Below are 17,259 nucleotides of genomic sequence, written 5' to 3'. Positions count from 1 at the left end.
CCCAGTGCAAAAAAAAAACAAAAAACAAAAATTTAATCATTACCACACATTCTATGATACATCGATTGAACACCTGTCTTTGTCATTCAAAATAATCATTCAGGGCACATACACTTAAATGTCGGTAAACACATCTTTACAAACAACTTTGCTTGTCCTTGCTCATCATGAACATCCAGACGGACTCTACACATCAGTGTTTGTGAACGATCAGATATTCAGCACCTGTATGCTGTCATATTACTAAATTACTTGAACAGATTTTGGGAAACAGGTTATTACTGACAAGGTGAGGAGAGAATTTAAAAGTCTTGTACAAATGCTGCGTGAACATTAAAATATGTAGACAAATACATATTCGCATATCCATCATCATCAGCTTTCCACCAACCAACATGTCCATACAGCCATGGTGAACCCCGTAAGTAGCAGCAGAAAAGCATTCAGAGGATGTTGACAGCACATACTTCAATCCTCTTCATTTACCAAATTGTTCTTTGCTACAGCAGAACTTAGGCATGTCACACTTTTCCTTCATTCGTCAATTTGTCTGACCTTAAAAACTCCCATAGATCCACTAATCTAAAACTTGCATGTCCTCAAAGTTTCTGTTTTTAATTATTGCACAATGTCAGCAATCACTCTCTCCATTGCTAAAAACAAGGCCCAATATGTGGAATACATAATTACACAATTTTTTTTTTTTTTTTTTTTTGTAAAATGCAATAGAAACATACAGTAAACCTTGAGGCCTGAAATGCAGCTAGCCATTGTTGTAATTTAAAACTGAATAATATTTTTTTTTTCCAAGAATCAGCAAATTTTAAGCCATCATTACTACATGATTCAAACAAGATGACTCCACACCTGTGCTACTGTTCTACCGCCCCGGTTAACCTCACAATCCTGCCATGATTCTAATCCATTCAATTCTTCTGTTGGTGGCACATTAGCCAAACAATAGTATTTAGCCTGCAAAATTAATAGCTCAGAGTTTTCAGCGAAAGCTACAATATTAGCATGCCCTGTATCAAGGCATGTACATTTGTATAGCTGAAGCAGTGTGACCTCAAACCAAGCACAACCTTTAGTATCCCTACTGTGCTGAAGAAATGTCAGGCATGCTGTTACATTGGAGAAGCGCATGTTTTAGCTTGTTCTTGAGTCAGCGAGGCTAAAGCATGCATGTTTATTGGTAGACACTCAATATGTGCTGCACTATGGTGACAGAGCAGTTAAAATCGTCAGTTAAAACATCCACTTCAATGTACGCAATGCAAAACCAAGGAAAATCTACAAGTAAATTTTGCGCTGCCCTTTTATTCCGTATCTCCAACATTCCGATGTTCCTGTTCAATGTTAGTGCTTTTGATCAATGGACGCCTTTCCCTGATGCTGCTTTGAGATTATAAATGCATTATTTACAAGGTTACTCTGTTTGAAGTAAAAATAAAACTGAGCATATATTTGTCCGTGCCACAACTTCAAACTGTCCTTCTGCATTTGTTTTTTAGTTTTTTATGTCCCAACACCTGTAAATCACTGTACATCCACAGCAGACACACTGTCTGTTCATTCTGATCATTTAATATCTGGTCACTATGACAAAAGTCGCAGCTCAGAGTACAGTTTCAAGGCCATCAAGGGGTTGACGTGTTCCTCAGCTGAGCTCAAAGCCAGCAGAGGATTCAATAGCATAGAGTAACTTGTTCCTCATTTGCTGAGAGTCACAAAACTCCGGTAGCTTGAGAAGGTTCATGCAAGTGCTAGCGGTAGGGAGACGCTCCAGGTCAGCGCCTCCGTTATGGATGCAAAATGCTGGGTACAGCTCCTAGAGACAAAGAGAAAGCGGAAAATCATGAAAAATTATGAAAAGCAATACTCAACAAACACTTTGAAGGGGGAAAAAAGTATCTGGAAGAGACGAGAGGAAAAGACCTAAAAACATTTAGTTTTTCAGTGAAACAATATCATTTTAGTCAAGTTGTAGATGTGAGATTGCCAAAATAAATTTGAAGACACAAAACCATGTCTTTCTATCAAGTTTTGTGGGCTGCATGCAAACCAAAACATAAAGAGTGACCAGTGTCATCCAATTCACAAATGACTCATGAGCCAGTTATTTTAATGAATTATTCAGAAAGATATTACTGGGTTGAATCAGTCTGACAAATCCATCACTGAATGAACTCCTTGAATCCGTCAGGGCGGTTACTGAATTTAAGGGAACATTCGTCAATTTTCAATTGTGGTAATAAAACATCAATTTATTGTCAGTATCTGGTCACACTGCGCTCCATTCAGTGTAGACTGTTATATTATTTTAAAAAATGCAATCAAACAGGCAGCATCTACGCAGATAAATGCAACAAACAACAGCCTAATATCACAGCAGCAGCTAAACAGAAAACTTTTCAGGTCTATAAAAGGTTACTGAAAGAACAACAAGATGGGCCTACTGGAAAAATCCTCCACGTGGCTGCGAGGCTCAACCCCAAAATGAACCGGATTAAACCTGCTTTAAGGGGCCAATTTTTCTAACAATTAAGGTATTAAAGTATCGTTGCTTATCGAGAAAATGTCATGATGGGAGCCATCATTTTGAAAAAAGCGTATCCATCATGATTTTTAAATAGCTCACTGTGACAGGGCTATTTCTCCCCTAATGAATTCTGGGATGTTTAACGGCATCTAATTAAGGCTGAGCTGGCTGAAGAGGCAGACGAGGTGGGAGGCCATCTCCCCTTGATCTGTCTCTCTTCGTCTTTTTCCTCTTACTCCTCCTTTCCATCCGTTCCTCAGAGCGTCTGCACCAAAGTCAAATTCATTAAACAGCCCCACTTTAATTTTGGCAGTAGCACGTATCTGTGGAATTGCTCAGAAGCCATGATTTTCCCCCACCCAAATTCATTCAGGCTAAAGTAATCTGCTTTAAACTGATGACAGATATTAAAAGATGCAATAAAGTCAATGAAATGACAATTACTGTCCTTGGTTAGTCTAAGGAAGGCATAAAAACACATTTATTGATTTTTCTGTTCCCCAGATTCTGCTGAGTGTAATAAGCACAACTGACAGACTTCACACTCTGGTATACAAGAAACAGGCTTAAGGTTGAATTCCTGGAGACGATACTAATCCGAAGAAAATAGTTGGTGGATGAAGTAGTCAGAATAATTTGAAAGCTCTGTATTTTATTTTCTGTGTTTACTGTCAAGACGCTATTCTCACATCCTCATTTCCTGCCCTTTGACTACACGCTAGATACGGTCAACATCAAGCAAGAGCCGTTTAAAGTTCAACAGGGCATTTTATCAGTCAGATGGATTTCACACACCCAGTGGCACTTGGAAAAGCCTCAAATAACATTACAATGCTAGGGGTCACAACCTCTCTAGCACATATAGAGGCCAAGATAAGGCCTATCCTGATAGCTGTTATAATGTGAAAATGATTTGTTACAATAAGCCCGTTTGCTCGTACACCCTTGTGTAAATTAATAACGTGATACTGCGACAAAACATATTTTTTTCACTCCATTATTCCTCCGTTAAGGCGGCACACCTTGCAGGGAGTAGACGTCTTTGTGGTGGGGATCCTGATAACTTTATTGAATAAAAATATAGAAATTAGGACAAAATCATAAGCAGGTGCGAGTTGGCATGAACTTCATCTGAACTTCATATGTGATAACAGAGGTGCGAGTCATATCGATGCAGCTCTCAGACACGGGGTTGGGTCATGTCTGTACATTTCACTTTTCCAGTGAACCCACTTAAGGCCCCTTACAATCTTAGATAAAACATGAACTCATCTTTAAAGAGTTCAGACACAACCCAAAGTTAATTAAAATCATATTTTCAGAGGGTTTAGGTCAATGTCACTGACCTTGAAGCCTAAGAGCGGAGGTCGTGAGCAGCTTGTAACAAACTTGAGAAGCTGCCGTTTCTCCTCATCACTGAAGCTCTCCACCACATCCCAGAAAATGTTGATCACTGGATGATTTGCTGAATAACCACCTGAGTAGTGCAGCAACAGTTAAGAAAAACAAAAAATATAATGCATAATAAACAATAAATATAATGCATTTATCTAAAGTCTTTCATAACTAAACCCTTCTTAATTATCAGATAATACAGCATATCAGCTACGAGCTTTACTGCAAAACATGGTTAAAATATTTGAAACCCTTTTTAATACATCCTGTTTAAGTGGAGGACAAGTTGAAGCATTCTCTCTATAGTTAATAAACTACAAATTCACACTTGACCTGTGCATGTTTGGCTCTCCATTACTAATAAATAAATGCAAGACAAAATGGAAGAGCAACATGACATCTCGGGAAGGAAAGTAAGAGAGGCTAGTAAATCAAACTAAATCTATAAGTGATAAAAAGTCTGATGGGTGTGCTTATAGTACCTGAGTAGTTTGTAAATTTCTTCAGGTCATCCAGACTGATGGGCACATGTGCACCAGAAATCAATACCTGAAAATATAGGTGGACTTAAGTTGTTTACATTTAATTAAATGACAACAACAAAGAAGAGAAGAAAAGACAGACAGTTTTCAATATTATCTGGTGATAATGTCTGTTGATCATTATTATTATTAATCCTTTCTGACACATAACTCATTGGTTTGTGTCTAGACACATGTGTCCTTGCCCACATTTTTAGCATGCGTCTGTGTGCACGTGTGTGTGTGTGTGTGTGTGTGTGTGTGTGTGTGTGTGTGCACGTCCAGGTAAGGTGCTACCTGAATTTCCTGCTGATCAAACATTCGCAGCCACTCCAGGTTGACCACGTTAGCCAGGCCCTGTCGAAAGGCCAGGCAGTGTGCTCGGATCTGTTTGTTCAGACGGTAATCGGCCACTAAATGGATGTAGGCTATCCTGTTGGCTGTGGTTACCGGGATGTCCTTTCCCCCTGGTTTGAGCTCAACCACCTGGAAAAAGAAACAAATAAATGGAAGTGTGACAGGCACTGTCTCCCTGGGTTCAGTGATGATTTAATTCCATGTTGAAAGTGAAACAGTACAGCTGCAGAGGAAAGTGTTAAAGGCAACTGAGGTACATAATGGAAATGAGTGCACATGAACACCCTTTACCTAATGAAGGGGAAAGTAAATAAGAGTTTACTTGTTCTTTGGTACCTTAGTAATAAGAAAGAATTATCCAACTGTTTATTTTTCTCTATTCATGCAAAATAAAAGTAAAAAAAAAAAAAAAAAAAAATCAGTATCAATTATCATTTGTATATATATAAGGACATAAGTGTTACTAATATTTGACCCGAGTTGACAATCAATATTTTCTGAACTTTAAATACCTCCTTTCATTAACAATTTTGTAAAAGATTTGTATTAATTTTTTTAAACTTAAACTTGAACCAAATGTGGAGAGCACACACAATTTCCCTCCATACACCACAGGTTGAATTGGTTTTCATATGTTTGGAAGTGAGGAGTGGCACTGCCAGATATCAAGCTGGATGATTAGACCTTATTCTATGCTACACAGTTTTCTCCCAGTAGGTATGTTTGAGCGGGTCAACAGAGAAGTTCTTTTAAAGATCTAGACAGATACGTGCTTTATCTCCATCAGCCAAGACTAACAACAGTTAGATCAATCATTAACAATGCCAGAGAACAAGAGATGGAGAGAGGAGACACAAAAGACAAACAAAAGGGCACAAAGGGGGGGAGAGACGTGTTGTTCACCTGTGCCTCCCCAAGATCATTGTTGACCACAGTGAAGTTAAGGCCGAGGTCTTCCACGTCACCTTCATAGCTCTTGAGGAAAAGCAGGTTTCTGTACATCTCTGGGTCTAGAGAGGCCAGATGGTGGATGTCCACCTCTGAACTGGTGCCTAAAATCTTGGACAGGAAGAAACTGGCAAAAGGCAATTCCACTAGCATGTTTTCATACAGCGCCTGGGAGACAGAAGAAAGAGAGAAAAATATTTAACAATATGACCTCTAGGACTGTTAAGCACTGTGTAATGTAAAGTAAGTGGCAAAAATGATGACAATATCTATATCCTGTGGGCTAATCTGTCTGTCCCAAATACTATTGACACTTTATATTGAAGAAGCTCAAACTTTAAAAACATCAACTGTATCCTTAACCTGTTGTTCCATTAAGAAGCACAAGGATGGTGAGTCCTGAAAGCTGAAGTACCACAACAGTCCTAAAAAGACCATATCTGAGGTCATTAAAAAACACCGGCCTTGAATAAATGATTGCACTAAAATCCTTCAACCACATAAGCTAAATGGATTATAAATTTCCCAAATCTCCATAATGCATGCATCTAAAACACACACGCAAGCTGTAAATCAGAGCATTTCCTAAACACAGGTTAATCGTGCAACTTCAAACATGGGACATTTTTTATGCAAAATAATCCACTTAGCAACACTCTTCCCACGAGCCCTGTTGTGGGAACATATGTGCTGCGCCCTCCTGAAACCTATCAATAACGTCGCTCCCGGGAAGAAGCCGCAATAAGGATATGGAGGCACAACGCAGCCTATTTTTCAAACCTTCAGGTTATTTATGGGTGTTTATTGCCAGAAATTGTGCCAAAATGATTTGGGATAAAAAGGATTAATGAATGGCCGGGACTTTTAATATAAGTGAGTGCAGTGGCAACGCAATTAATGCAAATTGTGGCACCATCAGGAGAGTAAACGCCAACAACTTAGCAGCTGCCTTCTGTTTCTGCCAAATAAATGTGTAAATTTACAGCATTAAGAATCAATAAAAAATTTAACACACTTGCCATCAATCAGGAGTTCTGACCTTCTCTTTCCTCTCTGTTGCCCTTTGAAGAGGGACAGTTAAGCACTGCTTGTTGAACTGCAGAGCACGTGGCATTTGTGTGTGTGTGACTCAGTTCGTATTTGAGGGATGTGTAGAGTAGAGTGTGAAAATAATTCAATTCTACACAAGGGTGGGTCTTTAATTAAATGGCTGTAGCATGCCTTGATATTTAAATTAAAAAGGTTTATTTTTCAAGCATCCACTTCCAATATTGTAAAAAACAGCATTTTCTTCTACATCATGATCTATAATGCACCCAGCCCATGATGTCTTCCTGATAAAGACATGTAATAGCAATTCTATAAATTAATATTGAAAATGTTATTCGTCACACACACAGTCATATATAGAATACAACTAGCAGTGAAATGTAAACCTGGTCAGCGTCTTAGACTAAACCTAATAAACAATCATCAAAAAAATCATGAAATGATGAAAGATAATAATAAAACAAAAACATTTGCCAAAAACTAGATTGATGAATGGATCTGGGAGTACTACATTTCTTAAATGGTAGCTGAAACAAAGTATAATCAAATTAATCAAAAGCTTAATCAAAACATTTAATGAATAAGTGAAGTGATGTGTCGACCCTTGTAAATGACTATGGCTCCAATTCTGTGTAAATCACCGGTTAACAGGACCACACAAAATCTGCATGTGCAATGATGTCTAAACTCTCTTAAACCTGATGACACAAGTTTGGGCTGCAAAGCTAACAGTATAGGGCTCAACAAGGTTTTATCCAGCTATAGTTTTTCAGGCAAGAAGTTTAGATTTTACGTAATACATGTCGCCACCACGAGAGAGAAAAATAAAAAATAAAAATAAAACTACTGACAGGTTTGGACAAAACCTTTTACCAAAGCCAACTAGATAACTTTACCATGGTGACAAATCGTCAAAATTGCAATGCATCACAAAAAGTAAAATTGACAGGTCTCTTCTTGGACCCTGCCACAGTTACAGTGACGCAATTGTAATCTATACAGATCGTCTTTATAACAGCACTAAACAAATATCAATATCCTACTCAGTCTGCCACTCCTTCACATATTTATGGAGAGAGAAGGAGGGTTAATTGAAAGTCAAATTGAAATTAATCTCGTCACCTTAATAGCTTCGCCCATTACTAAGGAGTGGGGGCAATTGAATGGAATAAGATCAAGAAAGTAGGAGGGAGGGGGCCAGCCATTCCTCAGGGTAGGAGCTCAGTTATGTCCCTTCCATCCTACAAGGTATGTGTGTGTGTATGTGTGTGTGTTCATTATAGCTCTCTAATAAGTGGCCTGAATTGCCTCTTCACAAGTGGTGTTGATGCCCGTGACTGTAAAACAGATCAAAACTCTATTACCAGCGGCACGGCTCCAGTTATTTATGGTGCTAGCTGATTTAGCGTCCATGGCCAAATGCGATGGCTACACAAACAGAGACGGGAAATCATGGGCTAATGGAGTAGCCTAATTGAGCAGCGAGCTTCTTGGCATGAGGTAATTCATCTACCCTTCCCCCAGTCAATGTGCTTTGTGATAAACAATCCTGGGCATACGCATTAATGAAACTTTAAAAACATTAGCGGCTAATAAATACCAGCTAGCGGCCATACAAAAGAGATGGCCAAAACAACAGCGTCAATAAATTGTGGCTCAAGGTGCAGCCATTATAGGAAAGCACTAGGCAAAATTAGGATAATCAAAGAGTTATCAAGATGGTTTTATTGTAAAACCTTTTCCACTTATTGTGAACCATTCTAACCATTACGAAATTAGCATGCGCTTATATCAAATTCTTTCCATCCAACAAAAACTATGTACTGATACTGTATATACAGATTTCTGCAATGCTTGGAAACAGTAAACTGTAATTTCCGTCGCTAAATTTAAAGCTCCTAAACAACTTTGAGGCCTCATTAGACAAAGTAATATAATTGTGAGCAAATTATTTAATTTACATGCAAACATACATTTCTAGTATTTTGATGGAGATTTATTAAAGGTAATTTACTAAATGATCTTACAAAAATAAACCTAGACAAAGAAAAATTATTTGGATCAAAAGGCCACAAATAAACTTGACTTTAAACTTCAGTGACCTCGTAAATATAATGCATATGATCTATAATGTTAACTAAGCTACTCAGCCTGAGACCACTGATTGAGCCTGACATTTGACCTTCAGCATTGATCCAAATGACCCCATTTGACCCCAAAGACAAATGAGACAACTTGAAAAAAATGAAAAGACAAGCCACTGCAAGGGTTATTAAATTATTAACTTGCAGTGAAATATGTTAACTAAATCGTGAACAGGTGTAGCAGGTGATCAAACTGATTTCGTAATGCTCTTTGGTCTCTGCACCACTGAACAGATAAAGACTGTTATAGTGTAATGTAATACATCACATGATCCTTGTGAAATCGGTCTTACCTTTCCCAGTATCCTGCCAAGAAAGTAGTAATGGCGGGTGAAGGATTCTCCCACAAGCATCTCTGCAGTGGGGCTCGGATAGAGAAGCCCTTCATTAGTTGTCTTGAAGAAGCCTTGGTTAGGATTAAAGCCTGACTTCAACAGTTCATTCAAGAACTCTCGAAATATTCCCCCTCCATCAATGCCAGCTTCATCTAGCCCATGAGCATTGAGCAGATGAACTCTGATCCTCTTCTTGAGATCAGGTTCTGAAATGGAGATAAACAAATGTATTTAGAATGTTTCACATGCACCGTAAGAAAAATAATCTGTAGAAAAAAGTAAAGGTAATGATAATTTACTGCCCGGACATTATCCGTTAAAATTACAATTCTGTCATTAATTACTCACCTTCAGGTTGTTCCAAACCCATTAGACTTTCGTTCATCTTCAGAACACAAATTAAGTGATACATTTTGATACAATCTGAGAGCTTTCTGTCCACAACTGACACTTTGATGGTTCAAAAAATTCATAAAGAGATAAAACAAATCCATATGAATTGAGCAGTTTAGCCTAATTTTTCTGAAGAGACTCGCTTTATATAATGAACAGATTTAATTGAGGCTTTTATTCACATATAAACATTGATCAGCGGACATAAACAGAAGCTCAACTGAATCTGCTTGTTGCGTGAGAACAAACCGCATTGGTTCTTGAGGAAGCTCAAACGCGCTACGTAACACATGAGAATGAACCTCATTGAAGCGAACATGCTTCACTAAGCTTATGTTAACCACAACTGATATGCGAGTTGTTGAATGTTTATATGTGAATAAAAGCCTAAATTCAAAATCTGTTGTTCATATAAAGCGATCGAGTCTCTTCAGAAAATGAAATGGCTCAATTCATATGGACTAGTTTTACGATCTCTTTAAGAACTTTTTGAAGCGTCTAAGTGTCAGTTGCGTAGCTGTCAATGGAGGGACAGAAAGCTCTCAGATCTTCATTTATGCTCAGAAGATGAACGAAAGTCTTACAGGTTTGGAACGACATGAGAGTGAGTAATTAATGACAGAATTTTCATTTCTGGGTGAACTAACCCTTTAAGTTTACATTTCCTTTAACCCTGAAACAAAACACAATGCAATGCATAATTTACACTATTAGAAAAACACCTGTGAAAAATATTAACAATACAGTGTGCCCTATTTTACAGACTTTTAGTAATTACATCTGTATGGGGTGAACTACCTCAGAAGTACAGGAAATAATATTATGAGAAAACAACAATTTATGAATTTATGTGACAAAATTAGAAAATCAAGTTCTCATTCAGATCTGCCATTCAACACTAAATCCCTGCACTACATTCCTTCTTTTTCGATAATCTGTTTCACTTGGATGTACATCACAGTACAGGAGAAAAGATCTGTTGCTACTTCCGTTACATAGAAACTTCAAAGGCTTAAAGGTAGGGTAGGTCAGAATTGTCTAAAAAAACTTTTATTCAAATTTGTTTAAACTGTCTTTATATACCAATACATAATTAAAATGCAAGTACTCTGAAATAGAGAGTATAAAAAACTGAGTGACACTAGTGTATTTAATCTTCAATAAACACAGCTCATTAATTCCATTCACTCCCACCTAAAAACGGGTGCGCGACTGCGCGCACGTGGGCAGAGCCAGTAATAGCGGCGGTAGTCATGGCGACGGAGAGTGACAGTCGGGCAAACCAATCACTTGTTTCGTCCCGAATGGAATTAATGAGCTGTTTTTTGAAGATTAAATACACTATAGTCACTCAATTTTTATACTCTCTTTTTCAAAGTACTTACATTTTAATTATGTATTGGTATATAAAGACAGATTAAGCCAATTTGAAAAAAAGTTCTTTAGACAATTCTTACCTACACAACCTTTAACACCAGTCTGTGCTTTGCTATAGTCAGAAAAACATTTACCAACAAAAAAAGCAAACACTAAAATTTGACTAAATCTTCTGTCATCTATAAATGTCTCGTGCTACACAACTAAAAAGACTTTTCTCAGGTAAGTTCTAACACTCAAGAGGCCTCACCCTAAATCATCAAAACAGCTGCTATAAATTATTATATCTTATTTCTTTAATGTATCATCCCAGTGTTTATGAACATCACATTCTGTGTGCTAATCACTTTTTATTAAAAGAGCTTTCAGCATATTTGAAGGGGTAGGTTTGCCTTGTTTACCATTCTCCGGGGATAATTTATCATATGCATCTTCATAGATGTAGTTCCGCCGAATAGTGACGTTAACGCCATCCAAAAAAGGGCCCTCTCCTTGCACCTCCCGCTTATCAGCATAGATCAACTTCTGGAAAATCTAAAAACAGAATGAAAGAAGTTTAGCTAATTAAAGTCAGTTACCGGATCCGAATTTGAGCATGTGTTCATTTAGATTCTCACCGTTTCTTATCTAAAGCACAAAAACACATGAAAGAGTTTATAAAACCCAATGCTATCAACTAATTACAGCTTTTAACCTTCTCTTTAATTCACAGATCATTTAATTTTTTTTTATTAGACCAGTGCTCAGCATGAAACGGAATCCATATCATACCAGAAATGGCTCTTACCTTCACTCGCTCCTCAAAGGGCACAACAAACGGTAGTTCAGTCAGGATAGCCAAATGTCTCTCCTCCGATACTGACAATGGTGGAGGCTCCAGTCCAACTGTGCGGGGGACAAATTTTTTTATTAAACTTTTATTCTTCAAGTCATCTCTAAATATCTCCTTATTTCCCCTTGTATCCTTGTCACTGCTTGTCTTCTTTAAATTGTGCAAGTAAAAAAAAAAGGCAAAAGTAAGATAAACATCTACAAATACTGTATAATAAAATTGTGAAACACCCAATACTGTGTTTTTTGCCTTTAGGAATCTATCCCAATATTTGTTTATTAAACTGCTGTTCAATTTACAAGGACAACAAAATACATAAAACTGAAAAGCAATTTATTCTACAAGCACAGAATTCATCCTCCTGGAGAATTCATGCTCCATCTACATCTATCCTGTTGACAGTCAATTGCTAATGCTTCTCTATTCACCATCCAAACACATATACTACCAGTCAACCGAAAATTATTACTCACCTTACGCACCAAATCAGCATATTAGAAATACAATAAAATAGAAAAGTTGTTTTAAATTAGGACTGTCTAATTTCATAATCACGATTATTTTGGTCAATACTGAAATCACGATTATTTAACAAGATTATTGGTGGGTGATATAATCAGTCTTATTTCAGATATAAGATGTATAAAAAGTACTGTCATGAAACTCTAGATGGCACAGGCTGCTAGGTTCTTTTACCTACTCAATTTGTTAGCGATCACATCATTATCTATATAAGTTGGGCTTTTAGGGAGGAACAAATGGGCACCGCTGTGAAGGAAAGGAAGGTGCGCTGGACAAAGTGCAGCAGCGGCAGAATAATTGTTTTACCTCGATTATCTTTTTTTCATAATCGTTGGAAGCCAAAATCGAAAATCAATAACAATTAAATCACACAGCCCTATTTTAAATAGTACTAATATTTCAATATTTAATTTATTTTGCTGTATTTTTTTATTAAATTGGTGGGATCTTAGGCTTCTTTCAAGAACATAAAAAATATTATTGACTACAAGTTTTTGAACGTAGTGTAGCCTATATCCACATATTTTTTCCATTCACAACCAGGTCAAACGATGTGGCAGTAAATTGTTAGAGATAATTAACCTACACAAGACAATGATGTCTGTTGCAAAAGACCTACTTCATTTACATCTGTACACTTGCACAACCTTGAGTGAGGTCTCCTTCCAGCCTTGCTGAATGTGATATTTACAGAGCATCCCATTAAAGATCACTCAATCCCCCTCTGTCTTTCCTGCCACACACTTTTAATTAACTCAGCAGCGATTTGCCCATCCACCTGTCCTCTCCCTCCATTACAGGGACGTTTGTTTTGTATTATACAAACGTTTCGACCACGGGAAAAAAAACTGCCATAGCAGCAGATGAGAAGTGTCATTCATCTAATACGTTGCTTGCATGGTGGAACGATTCTACTCAATTAGTCCGTCCTTTCTCTCTCTCTCTCTCTCTCCACAAACCAGCCATCAAGAGGCCATCTTGGTGAAGAAATATGGCGCAGCATGGTCAATACAGGAGCCATTCGTCACTACCTCCAAAGTCCATTTAGGGAAATGAAAAAGGTCCGGACAAACAGGCAGCCAGATGTGTCTAGCCTTAGGTTGATTGAATTTTTAAGCACATATGCTCCAGGGTGGCATGGGAAATATCAGACACACCGGCACTGGTTAGCATTAAGACCCTCTTGAGTGTTCTTGCTTTGGAATGAAATTGCTTGACAGAAGCCATGTCATTATTACTACATGTTTTTGTTTGTGTTCCACAACACTTCAATTTAGATGTGGTTGTTCTCCATAAGTCTTACCATCTAACGTGGACTGAAGCGGTCCGATACGTCCCATTCTCCTGGTTCTCCACACATGTCTTGCAGAGGGCACATAGAGCTGAGTCACCTACACACAAACAATAATATACAAAGCAAGTGAGTTTAGTACAAATTATTAGTGAGTTCATGCATTTCCAACCTTGTTTATTTCGAAACATGTATTTTATTTCGAAACCGTGTTGCAGTTTCTGTATATTGTGTCTCTCAGAAATCAGAGCTTGTTAAGAGATACATCATTATACACATTTTCTATCATTTCATTATAATGGGTTCTGTTGGTTTTTGTAGTTTCTGACCAATAGGAGCGATTTCTTATTAAAGCAATATGATTGATGAGGGAGAGCAATCCGCAGTTCCTAAACAGACAAATACACTGTCCTAAAGAACATATCCTTTAATTAAAACAATAGTACTAAATGTTAAATAAAATGAATATTTTAATTATTGTTGTATTTAATTATAATTTATTTAAAAAAATGGTAAAAAAAATAAAAATACATAAAATAATAAAAAAAACAAGAAAAAAATATTTTATAAATAATACAAGGCATACTTGCTATATGCAAATGATGAAGGGAACAAAGTTACATTTACACAGGCTTTTCGTATAGTTTAGACAAACCCCCGGTTTATGTGCCACCCACATTTGGCTTTATCTAAATACGAAAATTTTTGCCATTGCCACAGATAAAAATGTTGGCTTTGCTGTACACCACTAGATCAAATAAATAAAACCATTACACTTTCATAGTAAATTGTATTTATTCTTTAAAATGCAAATGCTTGTCATTCATTAGCAAAAATCTAACTAGTCCAGCTTTCATTGGATATTTAATGTTTATCAATCAAATACATTGCAGTCAATTAATCAGACAGCAAAACTACTAGTAATTCGGTTTATTAGGTTTTAATCATACAATTACATTTCTTTAATTATTTTTACCTTGTCTGCCCTGATGTTGACCTCTTCAGACAGCCAATGACCCGATGGACAGAATGGTCTTCGAATATCTCGGGCTTTGAGCATTTTCACAAGGTTGGTAATCACCTAACATATTTAGAAGAAAAAAAATATTTTTTTTTAGCACAATGTGCATTCACAATCAGGACAGTGGAAGTTTAAAAAATATTTTACCAAAATGGGTGATATATGAAACGCATACCAGTACATATTTTAAGCTTCTAAAAACATTATTAAAAACATTACAATTTAGTTATTAACAGTTCAGCAACCAGAAAAAAAAAAGATCTGCCCCATGTGTTTGTCTTATTTCTTTAATAAGTATAATTAGTTTATGTTGACATAGCTTATGTAGTAGTGCAACCAAAAGTGGAGCAGCCAGCACAACTAACAAAGCATGTATTTTGTTGACATCAGGACACAAATATACACACACTCACTTGTGCAGGAAAAAGTTAAACAATAACAAAAAACAAACTACTATTTAACAAATATGTCTTTTCTAAGTCTTCATTCTCTTTGAACACTGGGTAAGTCACATCTAAAGTCAGTTGACTTTATCTGAAATCAGTTATCTACACTTCTGTTTAATACTCATTTTCTCCGATTACAGTGTCAAACAAACGTCTGGAAGGCCATTTCTAGAGAACGCCTATCAATCTCTGACCGAAGGAATGTTAACGTCACTGTAATAACGGCAAGTGCAAAACTCTGTTGCTGGTGGGCTTGAGGGGCAGGGGGTCCGAAGCCTCTTCCTGTCTAAGTGGAATGAATAAGCATTGGTTAATTAGCCCATCGGGTTAAGTGCAGGCCTTAATGGGTCTCTCCAAAACTCCTGCGGTGACATCTCTCTCCAAACAGGGCCAAGAAGAAAGTTCCATTAGCAATATTAATACAAGCTTAGTTGATCATTTTCATTCAATTAACTTCTTTCAATTAAATAGATAGCTCGACAATAGGAGTGATAAAACATCCGGAGGGACGGCCCATGGCTGGAGGCAAACATTAGTGTGTGAGGGGTCAACTGCGTTAGAGCTGACTGTAAATTGCACATTCAATTTGGGAAATGCGTTTCTCCTGCTTGTACTTCTTTAATGGGTCGTTTTAGCTGACAGGAGGCGTTTTCCGCCATCTTTTGTGGAAATCTTTCAGAGCCTTTTGTATGCTGTACTGACTCAACCAGTGGAACCCAAGCAATAAGATGTCTTTTAAAGTGCTTTTCTCAGAACAAGAGTCTTGCTGGAATAGTACAGAAAATTCCAGTGTGTTTGATTAGGGTTGGAGCTAAACTCTGCAGGACAGCTGCACTCAAGGACTGATGTTGCCTATCTCTGACTTAGGATCTGTTTCTATCAGTTTTAATGACAAAATGAAGGCATAGAACCAGCTTATTTGTAGTGTGCTGACAACATAGTTTTATATAATTAGTTTAATAATAAGGTTAATTACTATAACTAAATTATATTATATTTTAAAAACTATACAAATAAACCTTAAGATAAATACTTATGTACAACATTTTTAGCTGCAAATGATAACTTCAAACTTATTTGAAAGTGACCTATAACATCTTAAGACATGATATTCATCTAAATGTAAATGATCTCATGGATGTGGCTGTTGTGGTTCATGGTCATAATGGCACCAGCTGCTACAGAAAATGAGGCATATTTAAACAACTTTGACAGTTTTTTTTACATTTATCCGCTTTAAATGCACATTGCCCACCGTGCACAGCTGTCCTAAAGCCACCGGGGTGGCAGTGACGCTGGAGCTTGGCCCCGTCATCGCTGCTAGCAGCTATATTTACAATGTTGTTTTTTCCTTGATTAGGTTCAATTTCACAAGGAAACCTTTTTTATTATAGAGTGCACCTGTTTGTGTTCTGGGATTCCGCTCATAGTGGTCATCCGTCAAGATGGATTGACAATTTAGCTCCACAAACTAGCTGTTGTGGTTACACATGTGCATAAATGTATAGTAGTCTGGATTAGCGTTCTAAATGATAAATTACATATAATTTATTAGAAGTACTCTTTGGTTTTCAACTGCGATAAGTAATGTTCCAACCCACTGAATTAGACACTGCTGGGGTTTTTTGTAATGCATTTCCCATTATTAATTATAATACCGCAGCTTGGTTCATTGGTCCAATAGGTCAGATTGCTTTCTCACCATACGCAAACTGCTCCAGAGTTTGTTTTCAATTAGGCCAAGACCCCCTTGTTCAGGCGTTCTCGGACTGATTATTTTAATCCGGATCTGATAGCGATTACTCTGTTCATTTATGTCTAAGCAAATTGAAATGAGGGAGAAAATACACCAGGTTCCGAAACAAATGGTCCAAATGAGCCAGGTGAGAAAATGCCTAAACAAATGTAAACTGAATTTCGCAAATAACAACTTGTTTTTTAGGGGGGGTTTTTCATCCAAGTTTATTTTAAACTTTTAAATTGTGGATCTCCACAATTATCTGTTAACTGAATCGGAGTCAATTTTTGGAAACGTATTGTTTAATCTGTATTCTTGTGTGAGTACCGGTATATAAAGCTGAATAT

General features: G+C 37.1%; 1 protein-coding gene across 1 annotated transcript in view; it reads right to left on the bottom strand.

Moving 5' to 3' along the window:
* The window catches only part of ube3c (ubiquitin protein ligase E3C), a 30,375-nt gene continuing 13,116 nt past the window's right edge, over positions 1–17,259 (bottom strand). The window contains exons 15-24 of the mRNA XM_079604876.1: positions 14,684–14,788; positions 13,720–13,807; positions 11,850–11,947; positions 11,464–11,596; positions 9,251–9,498; positions 5,719–5,931; positions 4,756–4,944; positions 4,420–4,486; positions 3,889–4,019; positions 1–1,831 (exon numbers count right to left, since the gene is read on the bottom strand). Of these exons, the coding sequence (XP_079461002.1) occupies positions 1,661–1,831; positions 3,889–4,019; positions 4,420–4,486; positions 4,756–4,944; positions 5,719–5,931; positions 9,251–9,498; positions 11,464–11,596; positions 11,850–11,947; positions 13,720–13,807; positions 14,684–14,788 (1,443 nt within the window). The 3' untranslated portion in view covers positions 1–1,660. The remainder of the gene's footprint in view (positions 1,832–3,888; positions 4,020–4,419; positions 4,487–4,755; positions 4,945–5,718; positions 5,932–9,250; positions 9,499–11,463; positions 11,597–11,849; positions 11,948–13,719; positions 13,808–14,683; positions 14,789–17,259) is intronic.

Source organism: Phoxinus phoxinus (genome assembly GCF_949152265.1).
Source record: "Phoxinus phoxinus genome assembly, chromosome: 2".
Lineage (NCBI taxonomy): Eukaryota > Metazoa > Chordata > Actinopteri > Cypriniformes > Leuciscidae > Phoxinus > Phoxinus phoxinus.
The sequence above is the reverse complement of the archived record's forward strand: the minus strand, read 5'-3'. Positions and strand labels throughout refer to the sequence as shown.